General features: G+C 57.1%; 1 protein-coding gene across 7 annotated transcripts in view; it reads right to left on the bottom strand.

The window, feature by feature from the left end:
- The window catches only part of TNS3 (tensin 3), a 236,494-nt gene that overhangs the window by 99,436 nt on the left and 122,704 nt on the right, over window positions 1–14,354 (bottom strand). For all 7 annotated transcript variants that reach the window (XM_082399615.1, XM_082399616.1, XM_082399618.1 and 4 more), the window contains 3 exons: window positions 12,156–12,268; window positions 12,000–12,060; window positions 11,079–11,154 (listed from right to left, as the gene is read on the bottom strand). In XM_082399615.1, coding sequence (XP_082255741.1) covers window positions 11,079–11,154; window positions 12,000–12,060; window positions 12,156–12,268 — 250 coding nt within the window. The remainder of the gene's footprint in view (window positions 1–11,078; window positions 11,155–11,999; window positions 12,061–12,155; window positions 12,269–14,354) is intronic.

Below are 14,354 nucleotides of genomic sequence, written 5' to 3'. Positions count from 1 at the left end.
GTCCTCAGACAGACCACATCTCTACTTTGGAAGACGGCTGAGGAATGAAATTCCGAGGCCTCTTCTTCCTCATTTCATCTAAACTCTCCATGTTTCACCTTAAAGCTTTTCTGTTCTCATGAAAAAAGCAGGCGGTCATCACTTTCTGAACTATGCTCAATATTTATGTTGCGTGCTATAATTCAGAGAGAGAGAGAGAGAGAGATGGGGAGAAGGAAGAAGGAAGGGAAGGGGAAAGGGAGAGAGGCCTTGGAATTGAAATTCCACTGCTGGGTTGTCCAGACGTCCTGAATGGCCACTTGAGACCAGTCTCCAGAATCACCGGGGCTGTGATTTGAACTCAGGCTGTGGCTCCGTGGCCCTAGGTCCCTGGGAGCAGCTCAGGCCCCTGGAGTGAGTGTGCTGTTATGGAGGGTGGAAGCACCCCTTCCTGGCACATGGCAGGGAAGGGTGGGCAGGGGAGGAGCCCTGGCGTCGTTTCCCACCTTTACACGGGGGCCTCCCTGCCCCTGCCTGAGGGGTCTGTGGACGGCGCTGGCCACGGGGAGGGCTCGAAGGTCACGACGGGGTGGCGTGCTCCAGGAGAGGGGACCCTTCCTCCCTCCCACGGCAGGGCAGGGCTCCTTTCCAGGGTCCCCAGGGGTCCAAGACCAGAAGCAGGCTGGATCTTGCCCTCAGACACTCAGCAGAGGTGGCCACTCCCTGCACGGAGCGTGCCCGGGAGGAAGGGAGGCTGGAGGTGCAGGGATCTCAGAGGCAGCCATGCTCACAAGAGACTCTGCTCGGAAAAAGCTGGGCTTCAATGACTCTGTGCAAGGTCACTGACCGCCCGGACCAGCGATGCGGGAGGATGCCGCAGGTGACCGGTCTATCACCTTCACCAGTGAAACCGCCACTCGAGAGAAAAAAATAAAGGCCCCAGGAGCCGCGGCCAGCGTGTCGGGAACTGTGCCCCTTAGGGTAGACCCCGAGGTCGTCTACCTTTGTGCTCTCTACAAGGAGACAGTCTGAAGAAAAAATGTAAACAGACCGTCAGGGGAGCGTTTCACGTTGACAAGCGCGAGCCGAGCATTCACGAGGCGGGAGGTGCCAGGCGGCCTGTGCACACGCGGCCAGCGGGGATGCAGGCTCAGGCCTGGCCTCCGGCCCCCGGCCAGGGAACCAGCCAACGAGAATCCTGCAGAAGTGTGAAGCCTTCAGTTTGCTTTCCAACAGCAAGTGGATCGCCGGCCGCCAGTCCTCTCCCACCCCGTCGGGGTCTCTGGCTCCTCAGCAGGGCCCCTCAAAGGCCGTCCCCTCAGCCTTCCCTCCGGAGTGTGCTACTTGCATCCTCGCCCCTCCAGGGCCCTCGCCCCACACTGACCGCGTTGCCCGCTCAGCAGAGGTGCCACACGTGCTGCGGTGGAGACTCCCACGCAGAGGACGTGCCCATCTCTGTGGGGTGATGGACCCCCCCCGCTCCGTTTGCCTTTTTCCACTGGTACCTTGGAAGTACGAGGGAAAAGGGGAGAAGACTGGAGAAAAGGAAAGAGAGTTTCAGGCGCACACCAGTCTGGCCCTTAAATCTTTATCAATACTTGGGGGGGGGGTGGCGCTTCCCTGGTGGCACAGTGGTTGGGAATCCGCCTGCCAATGCAGGGGACACGGGCTCGAGCCCTGGTCCGGGAAGATCCCACATGCCTCGGAGCAACTGGGCCCGTGCGCCACAGCTACTGAGCCTGCGCTCCAGAGCCTGCGAGCCACAACTACTGAGCCCACGCGCCACAACTACTGAAGCCCGCGTGCCTAGAGCCCATGCTCCACGGCAAGAGAGGCCACCGCAGTGAGAAGCCCGTGCACCACAACGAAGAGTAGCCCCCATTCGCCACAACTAGAGAATGCCCGCGTGCAGCAACGAAGACCCAACGCAGCCAAAAATAAATAAATAAATAAATTCATTAAAAAAAAAAAATTACTGAGGGGTCCTGAGGCTGTAAAATAACCCAACAAGGCCTCCAGAAGCTGACATCGACTGAGGGAAGCAGCCCCAGGCCAGCCCACAGGGTCACGCCACACAGAGCTGGCAGCTCCCCCAAGCTGGCACCAGGTGCCTGTGGGCAGGCAGAGCCCCAGGTGGACACGGGGGCATCGCAGGCGCTGGGTAAAGAGGCATGTGCAGCCTCAGGGCAGCGCAGAAGGCCCAACGACAGCTCCCTTTCAGGGAGAACTTCTCCTTCTCCGAGTTAAAGGGTTCATCCTGCAGGCAGCTCTTGACGGCAGCTGATCCCAACCAGGAGCCCCCAGGCCCGGCTCCCACCTTCCCCAGAACCCGAGACGTTCTGTGGGCTCCCCTCCTCCGGTCTCACCATCACTCATCACAGCAGACACACACACACACACACACACACACACACACACACACACACGCGCGCGCGCACACACACACACACACACACACACACGAGCATGACTCATCACACAGAATCCCAGCCCACTCCAGGCACCAGGCAGAGGTCACCACACGCCCTGGGGCACGGGAGGGACGGCACATGGGTTCACCCGCCCTAGGCTGCTGGCTCCCAGTCATCCTGGGGCGCAGGCACCTCTCCAGGCCCAGCGTGACTCCAGTGTCTAAAGACTCCCAGTTTCTCACACGACAAGGGTTCAGGGTGGAAGGAAGAGCGGGGTATCCCACTGCCACAGAACAGCCGTCCTCTGCGCACACATGCCCTCGCCGAGGGGTTTCCGGGGCCCCCTGACGAACCTCGCCCGCGGAGACCTGAGCCCTCCCGCCCGTTGTTTCACCGTGGACTCCTCTTCCCACTGCTCAGGATGGTACCCGCCACCCCCTCAAGTCCTCCTGGCCACCTCAAGAATGACCCCCACTGTCTCCTGAAGGCACAGAAAACCACAGAAGTCTCGGTCACATGAGGTCCTGGCGGCTCCAACTGGAAAGGAGATGGACCCACCCAGCAGGAGCCCCGCCCGGGGGCCTCTGGCACCCCCTGCAGAGCCAGGAATGATGCATCATCTGCATCAATAAATCTTAGTGGCATCCGTGACAAGGGACCAGAATCAGGCTCCTAACACGCCATGGAAAGAACCGTCAACATTTTGCTTGAGAGTAGTGCCCAAAACGCGCCTTTTAAGGTCTAAAGTATTGGTAACGTTTTGTAACAATTAGAGTGATTGAGGTCTGTTAATACCCCCTTCATCCCTTCAGCGTTAGCAGTTTTGTTTACCTAGGTCTCCCCAGAGAGTTTCTAAGAACACATCAATCCTCTGCCTTTGGATTTTAGAATATCTGCATTTGAAACAACAATTGCAACCCACTTTGCTGGTGGCCCCGGTGGCTGTCTACACAGGCATCAAGGAATGTGCGTCTTCAAAGGAGCTACAACCACACACGCTTAAAGGTTTAAGAAGCTTGATGGCTGCCTTCCTAGGTCAAAACACCTGCATTATCCAGCGCCAGCACTAACCGTGATTTCACTTGGAGGTGAAAATGATTTCAGAGGGTGGCGAGGCTGTAACTCACTTCCTAAACCATTAGTAGGTCAGCAGTATTGGCTGTGAATGAAAACACAAGTAGCTCCACTGGGCCGAGATGCAGAACGGATCAGGCCCGATCCAGGTCCAGGAGACCCAGGGCACAGCGGGGGAGAAGAATGCATGCACAGCAAGTCCCAGGACGATACGGCACAACAGAAGTCCTGCAACGACCTCCGCAGGAGCAAATCCAGGGGGGCCTGCGGACTCATTCATCTTCCCTGATCTTACGTAAGTGCCCTTAGCAAGAAACAATAAACGAAGGTGCTGTTTGTTTGCAATGGCTCCTTGGGAAAGTCCCCTCTGTTGAGAAGTCGGGTCGCTGGAGCGAGGTCACGGAGCCCCGCCCCACAAGGACAGAACGTAAGTGGCCACGGGGTTTGCACAAGCAGAGGCAGCAAGACCAGGCATGTGGATGGGAAAGTGTTTACAAGCGCATCAGGGCCCTGGACCACCGCCAGGCTCCTCCTGACGGGCCTGCGGCCCATGCAAATTCCTCAGCGAGGTTACATAACGACACGGCTGCGCTCTCCAAAGCCTCTGCCCTCCCACCCGACAGGAGCATGTTTACTGAACACCTGAGGCTCTGCTGCCCTTTACAAGTTCTGGGGTGGACTCGAAAACCTGACCATCAGTGCAAGCACATCGCAAAGACGGGCGGGTCAGGGGTGCAGTGGGAAGGTGCGCGCAGATAGGCTGGCAGTGTTCAGGCGAAGCTGGACAGCGGGTGGGTGTCACCATGGCCCCCAGTGACAGCCCTCCCGCCAGCCCCCAAGTCGAAGGAATGACAGACGGAGCCCCCTCCACTTTCCCACATAGCATTCTCAACCCGAAGTGCTGGCGAGGCCTTACTTCTTGTAAACTGGACCCCTGTGACCTTTGTTAACCCATCTCAATGCAGAATCCCTCATGAGGAAAGAGGCAGGTTTATCTGCGTACGAGGCTGACATTTACCAAAATCAAGGAGGGGAGAAAATCAAAGGACAACATTCCGCCTCACAGGATGGTGACCAAAGTGTCAACCTTCCCTGGGAGCTCCCTTCCACTTCCCAGAGCAGAGACAGGCTCTGCAGACGCCAGAGCCCAACCGAGCCCTCTGCAGCTGGGGGTGGGTAACCTATAAAAGCATCCTCTGCAGCTTAGGATTCTGTCCAAGTCACAACCGGTTGCCAAATTCTTGAAGAGAAATTAAACCGCCTACACATTAGAACCTTTACACAGAAAAGGCCCTGAAACATTCTCCGTCTGCAGCTTTCTCCACTGAAGGAACGCCCATTGGATTCGCAGGGGTGCGCACCAAGCAATGACTCCCTGAAACTGAAGGACAGGGCAAACCGAAGTGCAGGGGTCTCCCACAGTTCATCTGCAACCAGGGGCTTCTCCTGCCTGGAGACTCTGGAAACCAGAGCCAACCTGCACAGCAGGAGGGGAGACGGCTCGCGCTATTCCCCAGGAAGCTCTGCCAACACCAAGGAACGTTCTGCCGCCCAGCTACTTCCCTGTGTTGATCCCTGAGGTCATTTTCGGGTTGAACCAACAGCCCTGGGATTCGGAGGAGCCCACAGATCATGCAGCATAATGTGTCCCCCAGAGATTATGATCCGAGTGTGGGGATGCCCTGGGCCCGTCCTCCAGGCCGGATGGCACCACCTCAGAGACCCTCCTCTTCGGACGCACTGGAATCCTCTCTCCCACCCGTGAACCTTCAGATCCTGCCCCTGTGCACTCGTGAACACAGCAAATTCTACCTGCACGAGAGCGGTCTGCCAGCTCATCTCACGCAACAGCTAGAATCTAAACTCTTGGAAGTAGGACCTGTGTGTGATTCACGTTCACATGCACCATGTTACCTGGTTCAGGACATACGCTGTGGGGAATGAATGAGAGAACGAATGACAAATCAGAGCCAAAGGTGCCGGAGAACCAATGGTACCTGATTTCACTATTAACCTTACTAGAATAGGTTTATTCCAGAATAGGTTTATTCCAGAATGGGTTTATTCAATGGACACAGGTATTATGGGCTGAATTCTGTGCCCCCAAAATTCATATGTTGAAGTCTTAAAGGTGGTTAAGGTAAAGTAGGGTTATATAGGTGGGCCCTAATCCAATCGGACTGGGGTCCTTATGAGAAGGAGATCAGGACACAGACACAACACACACACACGAGGGAAGATGATGTGAAGACACAGGGAGAAGACAGCCATCTACATACCAAGGAGAGAAGCCTCGGGAGGAACCAGCCCTGCTGACACCTTGATCTCAGACTTCCAGCCTCCAGGACAGTGAGAAATGTTTATTGTTTAAGCCACCCAGTCTGTGGTACTTTGTCATGACAGCCCTGGGAAACGAATACAAGAGGCTAGAGCTACTTTGAGACTTCTTAGAGATCAATAACTAAACTAAACCTCCTAGGTAATCATTTCCACGAATGGTGCAAGGAAAAATTACCCTGTGTGATGGAAAATTACCCATGTCCAGCTGTAACCCGCATCATCCTTCTCCCATCTGATAACGTTGCAAAAAATAAGTGCAGAGTGTACAAAAATGAACTGTAAACACAGGAAGTATAAATCAAATAATAATTCAGTCCAAAAATACTCCATGTTAAGAATGCATAAAGGTGCAGGAAGGGGCTGGTTTTATCAAATTAAGCATTTCCTGTGAAGAGATCCCTATTGGCCGGCCTTTCCAACAGAAGCAAAAATTCACAGACAGGGTGACTTCAGGGCACAAAACGTTCCCCTCGAGAGACCCCATGGCGACAGGACACCTGAATGCCAGACCTCTCAGGTTCCTGCAGCATCGCTCAGGGCTTATCCAGCCGGCTGTCCCCTCACGCAAGAGGCAGCTTGCAGTTCTTGCTGGGGTGTGAACTTGCCCAGGGACTCCCGCTTCAGGGGCGGGCTCTGGGCAGTAAGCTGGGGACGATGGCACACTGGGCACAGGGTCCCCTCTTGGCTCACAGCAAGCGTGAGCCACCACCCCTGAGAAGCACAATGACTGGCTCTGGAGAGGCTGGGACAAGTCAGCCGCCTGCCTCAAGGGCTGGGCATCCGCTAGGGAGGCAGACGAGGTACCCACCTATGACGGATCATCGAACACGGCCTCAGGGAGGGCACAGCCATGTGCCCCAGTCGTGCCTGCTGCGGGTGACACGGGTGGGAGGCATTAGCAAGACCCAGAGGAAAGGGCCATGGGGCCGTGTGCAGAACAAACCAGATGATACAGGATCTCTGGGGCTAAGTGACTGAGGGGGCAGGACACCCAGGGGATCCCATGCCACGTACAGGAGCCTGGACCCTCTCCTCCCGCCGCGGGGAGGATGCTGGGCCATGGCTGTGGAGCGCCGTGCTCGGACAGGGCCAGGGCTCGGGGATTCAGGATCCACGTGGGTGGAGGACCTGCACGACTGACGAGACAAGTGGAGCCAGGGGACGCCAGGGCGGAGCTCCCATGCCGAGTCTGCGGAACAGGTGGGGACGGTCCTAGAAAGCAGCAGAATGGAGGCCAGGGGGCTGGCGGGCACCAAGGGCTGAACCTGAGGCCCGAGGACCGAAGGCAGAAGTGCAGAAGAGGCAGCGTGGACCCAGCGAGAGAGGCACGGGGCCAAGAGGACAGCACTCGGGAGAGACGGACGCCCAGAGGACACCCGCGCGGAGACCCGCCAGGAGCCGGAGGGGGACCAGGAGAGGGGCTCCACAAAGAGAAAGGGCCCACGTGACAGTGAGTGCCACAGAGACGGCCACGGGGATGCGGTCCCTGGGATGCGGCTGGAGGGAGGGCGGGGACGGAGGGAGGAGGGAGGGCAGGGGCGGTTGGGCGTAAACCATCCTCTGCTAAAACCTGGACAGGAAAGCGGGCACACAGAGGCAGGGGTGCCCACGGGGGAGGAGGAGGCTGATCGCCGGGCAGAGAGGGGCCAGTGCTTCCTCCCCAGAACCTCTGAGGAGGGGTGCAGCCCACGTGCTGAGGCCCACACCAGCCTTCTTGCCATTCCTCCCACCTGGGCCTGTGCTGCACCCCACCTCTGTTCTCCCGTGACCGTGAGGGCCCCCTCCCAGCGCTGTACGAGGAGGGGGGGTCCACTCACTCTGACGGCTCTAGACTGACGGCCCCCTAGCCACACTGATGTCCACCCTTCCCCCTCCCCACCCAGGCCTCGCGCGTCTCCAGAGGTCTCGGGCAGGTGCTCCCCAAACCCTCGCTGGCCGGACGCCTTCACCCGCAGCTGGCACTTCAGGATGCCCACTCAGCACCAAGCAGACTCACAAGTGCCCGCTGGAAATGAAACTTTTCGAGCAGGGCCTAATAATCACACCTTCGGACTTCCTGCAGAGAAGTAGCAAAGCAGGCACAGGGAAGGGCGAGTCCCATTTGGCCACTGGCTTGAAGCCACTTACCAATATACCTGAAAAGAGCCACGGGCCGAGTACACGCAGCGACAGGCGCCTTTCACGTGGCCATGGGTGCCCAGAGGCACCATCTTTCATCTGCACACCGTGCAGGCAACGGCGTCCCAAACTCCCAGGCTGGTGCCTTCCTGCTGCAGCAGGGCCGGCTTCGACAAGCTCGCCGCGTGCCGGGGGGATGGCGCCCGGCGCCCGCAGCGGCACCGGCTCGCGGACACCGCGGAGTCCAAGCGTGTCTGCCAGCGCCTCCTCTACCCACCCGCTCCCCTCCCCCGCCCCGCTTCCCAGTCCCCCAGGGCCAAACGCAACCACCCACCCTGGTCCCCTCAGAACGACCCCACCCGCCTGCTCAGACCACATCCCAGCTGAAGCTGGGTGCACGTGACGCTTACGCAGGCACCCTGCTCGCAGGCGGCGGGCTGGCTGCGGGGCCGACGTGGGCCTAGGACAGCGGTGAGGCGCGGGGGTCGCCCGGGGGGACGGGAGGTGGTGGCCACGCCCAGGCCAAGCCACAGTGGGCCCTCGGTCACACCGCGTGGCCCTCAGCCCCCGTCGGCTGCCCCAGCTCATCTCATCCCCACAAAGCCTGCATACAGTCCTCATGGGGCGGAAGGGGCTCAAGCGTGGGCAAGACCCGTCTGAGGCCACCCAATCCTGTTAAGCCGTAGACCGGGTGGGAGCCCAGGCGTGGGACCCAAGGCCTGTCCGGCTGCGCGGTGCCCCTGTTGGGCCTGCGGCTCCCAATCTGCTGTCGCGCGTATGTAGCTGCGGGGCTTCCTTCCTTCCGCTCGAGACCAAGGGCTTTGTCCCCCGCATTCTCACCACTCCTCTAAGTCACAGTCCTATGAGGGTTACTCTCAAGTGGTGATTCAGCGCATTTTCAGGACACAGAAAAGAGCTTTGCTAACACCACGTTTCCCAAAAGAAAACAGCAAAATCCAAGCCCTGCACGATCTGGCTTCAACCTCCGAGGACAACCAATTCCCACAAGGGCATCCTCAAGGCCTGGGGACTGCTGCACCCCCCGCCCAGGGCCTCGCGCCCAACCCTGAGGGCGCTTCCACCTGAACCTCCCCGCCGCGGCCTCAGCCATCAGGACCCACCCTGCGGCGCTCTCTGGATTCCCCTGCTGCGAGACGCCCACTTCCCCCACCACGCTCCTTCAGGACAAAGATGTCCCTCCGTCCCTCCCTTCCTTCCTGTGCTGGGGCCCAACTCAGACGTTCAGAAAGCTCAAGACATTCAAAACGGGACCTCTGGGCAAATAAATTGAGAGTACAAAAGGAAGGAGGGAGGGAAGAGACAGTGGGAGGGAGGCAAGGAGGAAGAGGGAAGGATGGAGGAAGGAGGAGGGAGGGGGAGCAGGGAGACGGGGCAGATGCGGTGACTCACCACCGCGGGCCTCTGGACTGGCAACTTCCTGCTGCCTCGGGAAGACCCTGCGGCCACCAGCCCACAGTCAGGTGCTCTTTCTTGGAGGGGGAGCCCCTCCCTCAGGTCATCACAAAGGGACTCGGCCAACCACTCATCACGGACCCCAGGGAGCACCCAGCCTGGCAATGCCGACTCCAAGCCCTCTCCCAGGCCAGGGGCAATGCCCAGCTGGGCGCACGTCCCAACAGCACCTCCGCCCTCTCTCAGCCGCTCTGGGTCTCTTGGCCTCCCTTTTCAAGCTGGAATACTAGACCCAGAGGACAGAGCTGGTGAGCAGACAAGAGCCACAGCCAGGTAAAAGCCCTGGTTGGTGCCCGGCACACAGCAGGTGCCCAATAAGTGCTCAGCCCTTTGCCCAACAACCCCGGGAGGTCCAAGGAGACTCGGCCAGGGCTGCACGCTGGGTAGAGAAGCACAAGAGTAGGGGAATCCCTCCCCTGCCCCGTCCCTCCCCTCCCTCCTAACCACAGAGATGAGGCCACGAGCTGCTGTGCAGAGCCAGGAAGGAGAACCCAGCCCCAAGGCCTCCTTCCTCGGGGCAGTGCCGCACCGTGGCTGGGAAAACAGGCTCGTGGAAACCTAGCAACCACCCTGCACCTCGGCCTTCCCACCTATGAAACGGGATACCGGCTCTTCCATCTCAAGGTCGCGGGGAGGGTGGAACACCATGATTGTCAAGTGCTCAACGTGGTGACTTGGAAACAGAGCCGTTTTGCTCTTGGTCTGCTTTTTATTCCCCCTCATGCGCCTTCTGGGCCTGCAGACCCCTCTCTGGACACAGACCCCTGAGGCCTGGAAGTGGAAGGGGCGCCCCCTGGGGAGCCCGCAAAGGGGGCATCAGCTGTGAATGTGCCCAGGATCTTTACCTTTGTGAACCTCACTGACTTGAGCTTCATGAGAACGCAGGATGGGGCAAGGTGGGAGTTCACCAACGACGAAGAAAGGGTGGAAACCCCAAAATATTAGGAAAAGTTAACAAGACTCCTCAAAAACTCTGGATGAGCCACTTAAAATAAATAAACAGCCAACTTGTGAACCATCTTATCTTCTGGTCACGGGGTGTCCTCCTGGGCCTCAAACAGATTACAGGAGAGCTATTCTATGCCTGCGGGAAGCCCACACGTGCCTTAAAGGTTTTCCTTATTTCAGACAAATTTCTCTTATTTTAGACGCATGCATTTTTTTATATTCAAGATAGATAAAAGGCAAAGGTGGAACAGGGCAGGGTGCTGCTTCTGCCCCAAGAAGCAGCACCCCAAGAATCAAAACTATCTGGAGAAATCACTGTTTCAGTCATAGACTAAGCTGCAATGCACTAGCTGTATCTCCCACCCAGGCCACTAATGATAAATAAACATTTTATGTCTATGCCTACCCCTGGAAGGCCTAGGTCACGTTAAGACTGCACATTGTGGTCAGGTAACTGGAGCCCTGGGAAGCGCAGTGGCTGACTTACGACTTTAATTTCAAGGGTGCACACAGCAAGCGGCTCTACCAATTTGTTCTGTTCCTTTTATTAAAATAGGTTTACTCAGAAAATTAACCAACTGCCTTAAGGTAAAGGCTGCTTTCCATTCTTCCCGCAGGTTTTCTCGGGGCAGGGGGAGGGTGGGAGGTGGGTTTCATGTTCTTGCTTTAAGATGAACTCGTTTTTACCTTTCCAGGTGTGATTACTGCGAGCAGGGGCAAGGCCACGACACTCACCATGATGTCCCCTTTCAGAAGCTGGGCTGGCTCTATGGCGATATAGATCCTGCTTTGGTTCTCTGGGCCGACGTTGCTTTGGAATAAATGAGAAGGTACATCATTAGGCGATTTCATGATTTAATGGAAAGAATACATTCTGAGAAAAGCAACCCCACAACTGAAATTAGACAAAATATCCTGCTTGGCCCAGGAATCCAATTCCTCAGACTCTCTCCTATGAAAATGAGTCCAAAGAACGTATGAAAAAGCAACAGGGCCAGGCAGGGTCCTGACAGCAACGTCACGGCCAGTGCCCGCCGGCCCACCCCAGGCCCGTGCACGGTGCAGCACACAGCGTAGGGTACTGGCGTGCTGGTGCCAGCAGCCTCTGTGGTAAGCAGAGGGTGAGGCTGCCCAAGCGTCACCGGTGCCTGGGTCCAACAGGAGTCCGGACACGTGATAACAGTTCATTCTGAGTGATGACACGATGCTAAGAACATTTTTTACCTTTATTCATTTTCCATTGATGTGCATAAAACGCTTCTCCAAACACAAAAAGCAAAGCAAATAAGTCTAGAATTAGTACATAGTCTGGAAATGTCTGCCTGACCTTTGTCTAAGCTGCAAAGGGGAGAGAAAGGGAGACCACCGTGGCCCTGTCCCAAGACCCCGATGTGTCTACTTCCACACGGTGTGCGGGGCCCTCTCCTTCCCCCAGGTCCCAGCGTCCACGTCCCTTCACAGAGCCAACTGTGTGACCGCAGCGAGACACCTGCTGGGCAGGATGACGGGGGCACTGCACCCACGGCTCCCCTTCTGTCCCCTGCCCTTGGCTCACCTGGCTTCCCCCCCTCACCCCTCCAGAGGGAGAGGCAGCCGGGAGCGGGCCCCCCTCCCCCCGGGCCCTCCGGAGGTCCCCAGGAAAGCAGCCACACTTACTAGATCCCCGACGTGTACATAGGCTGCATGGCTTGGTAGAGCTTGAGAAAGGGCCGGCACGCTGAAAGACACGCAGAATCGGCTATCAACACGCGGAACTGAGGGCCAGCGCCAGGCGGCACGTCTCGAGACCCTCACCCCGTGGGAGACACTCACCTCCGCCAGAGTCGAAGTTGGGGGTCCCGTGCAGGATGACGAAGTGCAGGAACAGGGGCGAGGCGTTCATCTTCACCGTTCCCGACAGGAGCCCGCTGAGGAAGTGCACGTACCTGCGAAGGGCAGGCAGCTCAGGGCTCCTGCACACACAGCTCCCGAGCCCAGGTGGGGCCGGAGGGAAACGAGGAAACCCGCCTGCTCTTCCGGGGGCTCTGGGAGAGAACCCATCCTAACCGCTCACAGCGAGGAGGGTGTACGCACCCCAGGCCTTGGCCCACGCCCTGCAGAGCACGGCCGAGCCCACAGCCCGCCGGGCACCTCTGGGCCTTCCACGCTGACGTGGCCAGTGGCCTGGAAGCACAACCAAGGGTGCTTCCTGAGCGCGAGCCCTCACGCGGCGCCTCTTGCTCGGCACCCCGAGTGCAGGTGGCATCGCCTCTGTCCATGGAACCCGCAGCCAGGCAGGGCTAGGCCACGGGGCTGTCACGGTCTCCCCGCGGAGACCGGGAACGCAAGAGACCTGCCGTCCCATGAGCACGCTCTCTATACCAAACCACACCTCTGAAGGCATGAAGGCCACTCGGCTTCACTCTCGTCCTACCCACCCCACCTCCTGCTCATACTAGGAAGCCTAGTGGGAGGCTGGAGTCCGCACCCGCAGCCCACAGGGAGCCTTCGGATGCCGCATCTCACTGAGAGCCGCCCCTGCCATAAAGGGCACGAGCCCCCCTGAGCTGCACTGCCCTCCCGTCTTCTGGCTTCTCTGCGCCCTCCCTCCTCAAGGCCCATCTCAGCGGCAGAGTGTACGTCTGCCGTGTGCCGGGAGGCCTGCCTTCTCTCTGAGTACCACACACAGCCTTGCGTGCCATGCCGACGGCCCCGCGCCCTGCGTGGGTGCTTGGTGGCCTAGAGAGAAGATTCTACGCTGGAAGCGTTGCCTCACTGGTTCCTCTCGGGGCACCAGGTGGCAGCTGCGACCCCGAGCGGGCACAGACCTGCCAAGCTCTCAGATGCTGTCTGGCCTCGGCCGCTCCCGCCACCCGGAGTGTGAGACTCCGGAGCAGAGCCAAACCCTACGACATCCGACATCTCCGTGCATCGCTAATGACCACACAGAGCCATGCAGGCGCGGGAGGGAAGCATTCCCTGAATCACCAGGCTGTGCGGCCGGCACAGGGTCCTCCATACCCTCCAGCCAGCCCGCCGCAGTCCACTCCCCTAGGAGGACCAGGGACCACCCCCTCCTCCCTAGGACTGAACGCTAGTCAGGCGCAGCCCGCTTAGGTTAAAAAAATTCCGGTTTCTCTCTCTGGCTTATTTCACTCAGCATAATGTCCCCAAGGTCCATCCATGCTGTCACAAATGGCAGAATTTCATTATATTTTATGGCTGAGTAATACTCCACTGTGTGTGTGTGTATACACACACACACACACGCACACACATATTTTCTTTATCCATTCATCCACTGAGGGACACTTGAGTTGTTTCCATATCTTGGCTATTGTGAATAAGGCTATAATAAACATAGGAGTACAGATATCTCTTCAAGAGCCTGTTATCATTTCCTTCGGATATATACCCGGAAGTGGAATTGCTGGTTCGTGTGGTAGTTCTATTCTTAATGTTTTAAGAAACCTCCGTACTGTTTTCCCTAGTTGCTGCACCAATTTACATTCTCACCAAGAGTGCACAAAGGCTCTCTTTTCTCCATGTTCTCGTAATCACTTGTTTTTTCTTGTCTTTTTGATGACTGTCATTCTAACAGGTGTGAGGTGATATCTCCTTGTGGTATGATATCACTCATAATATATGGAATCTAAAAAAGCCAAACATATAGAAACAGAGAGTAAAATGGTGGTTACCAGGGGCTGGGGGCTTTGGGGATAGGACAGAATTTTTAAAGGGTACAAACTTGCAATAAGTAGTAAATATGCCCTAGACATACAATGCACAGTGTAGTAAATATTGTATTATAATTATCAAACTTGCTAAGAGATAGAACTTAATTATTCCAACCACTAAAAAGAAATGATAATTATTGTAACGTGACAGAGGTGCTAAGTAAGGTTACAATGGCAATCGTATTACAATATGTGAATGTAACAGATTAACCTCGTAAGCCTTAAATTTACACAATGTCATTTGTCAAATACACCTAAATATTTTTAAATGTCTAATTTACACCAGCAATTCAGA

This window comes from Balaenoptera borealis, assembly GCF_965194805.1.
Source record: "Balaenoptera borealis genome assembly, chromosome: 7".
NCBI lineage: Eukaryota > Metazoa > Chordata > Mammalia > Artiodactyla > Balaenopteridae > Balaenoptera > Balaenoptera borealis.
This window is presented reverse-complemented; position numbering and strand designations above follow the sequence as displayed.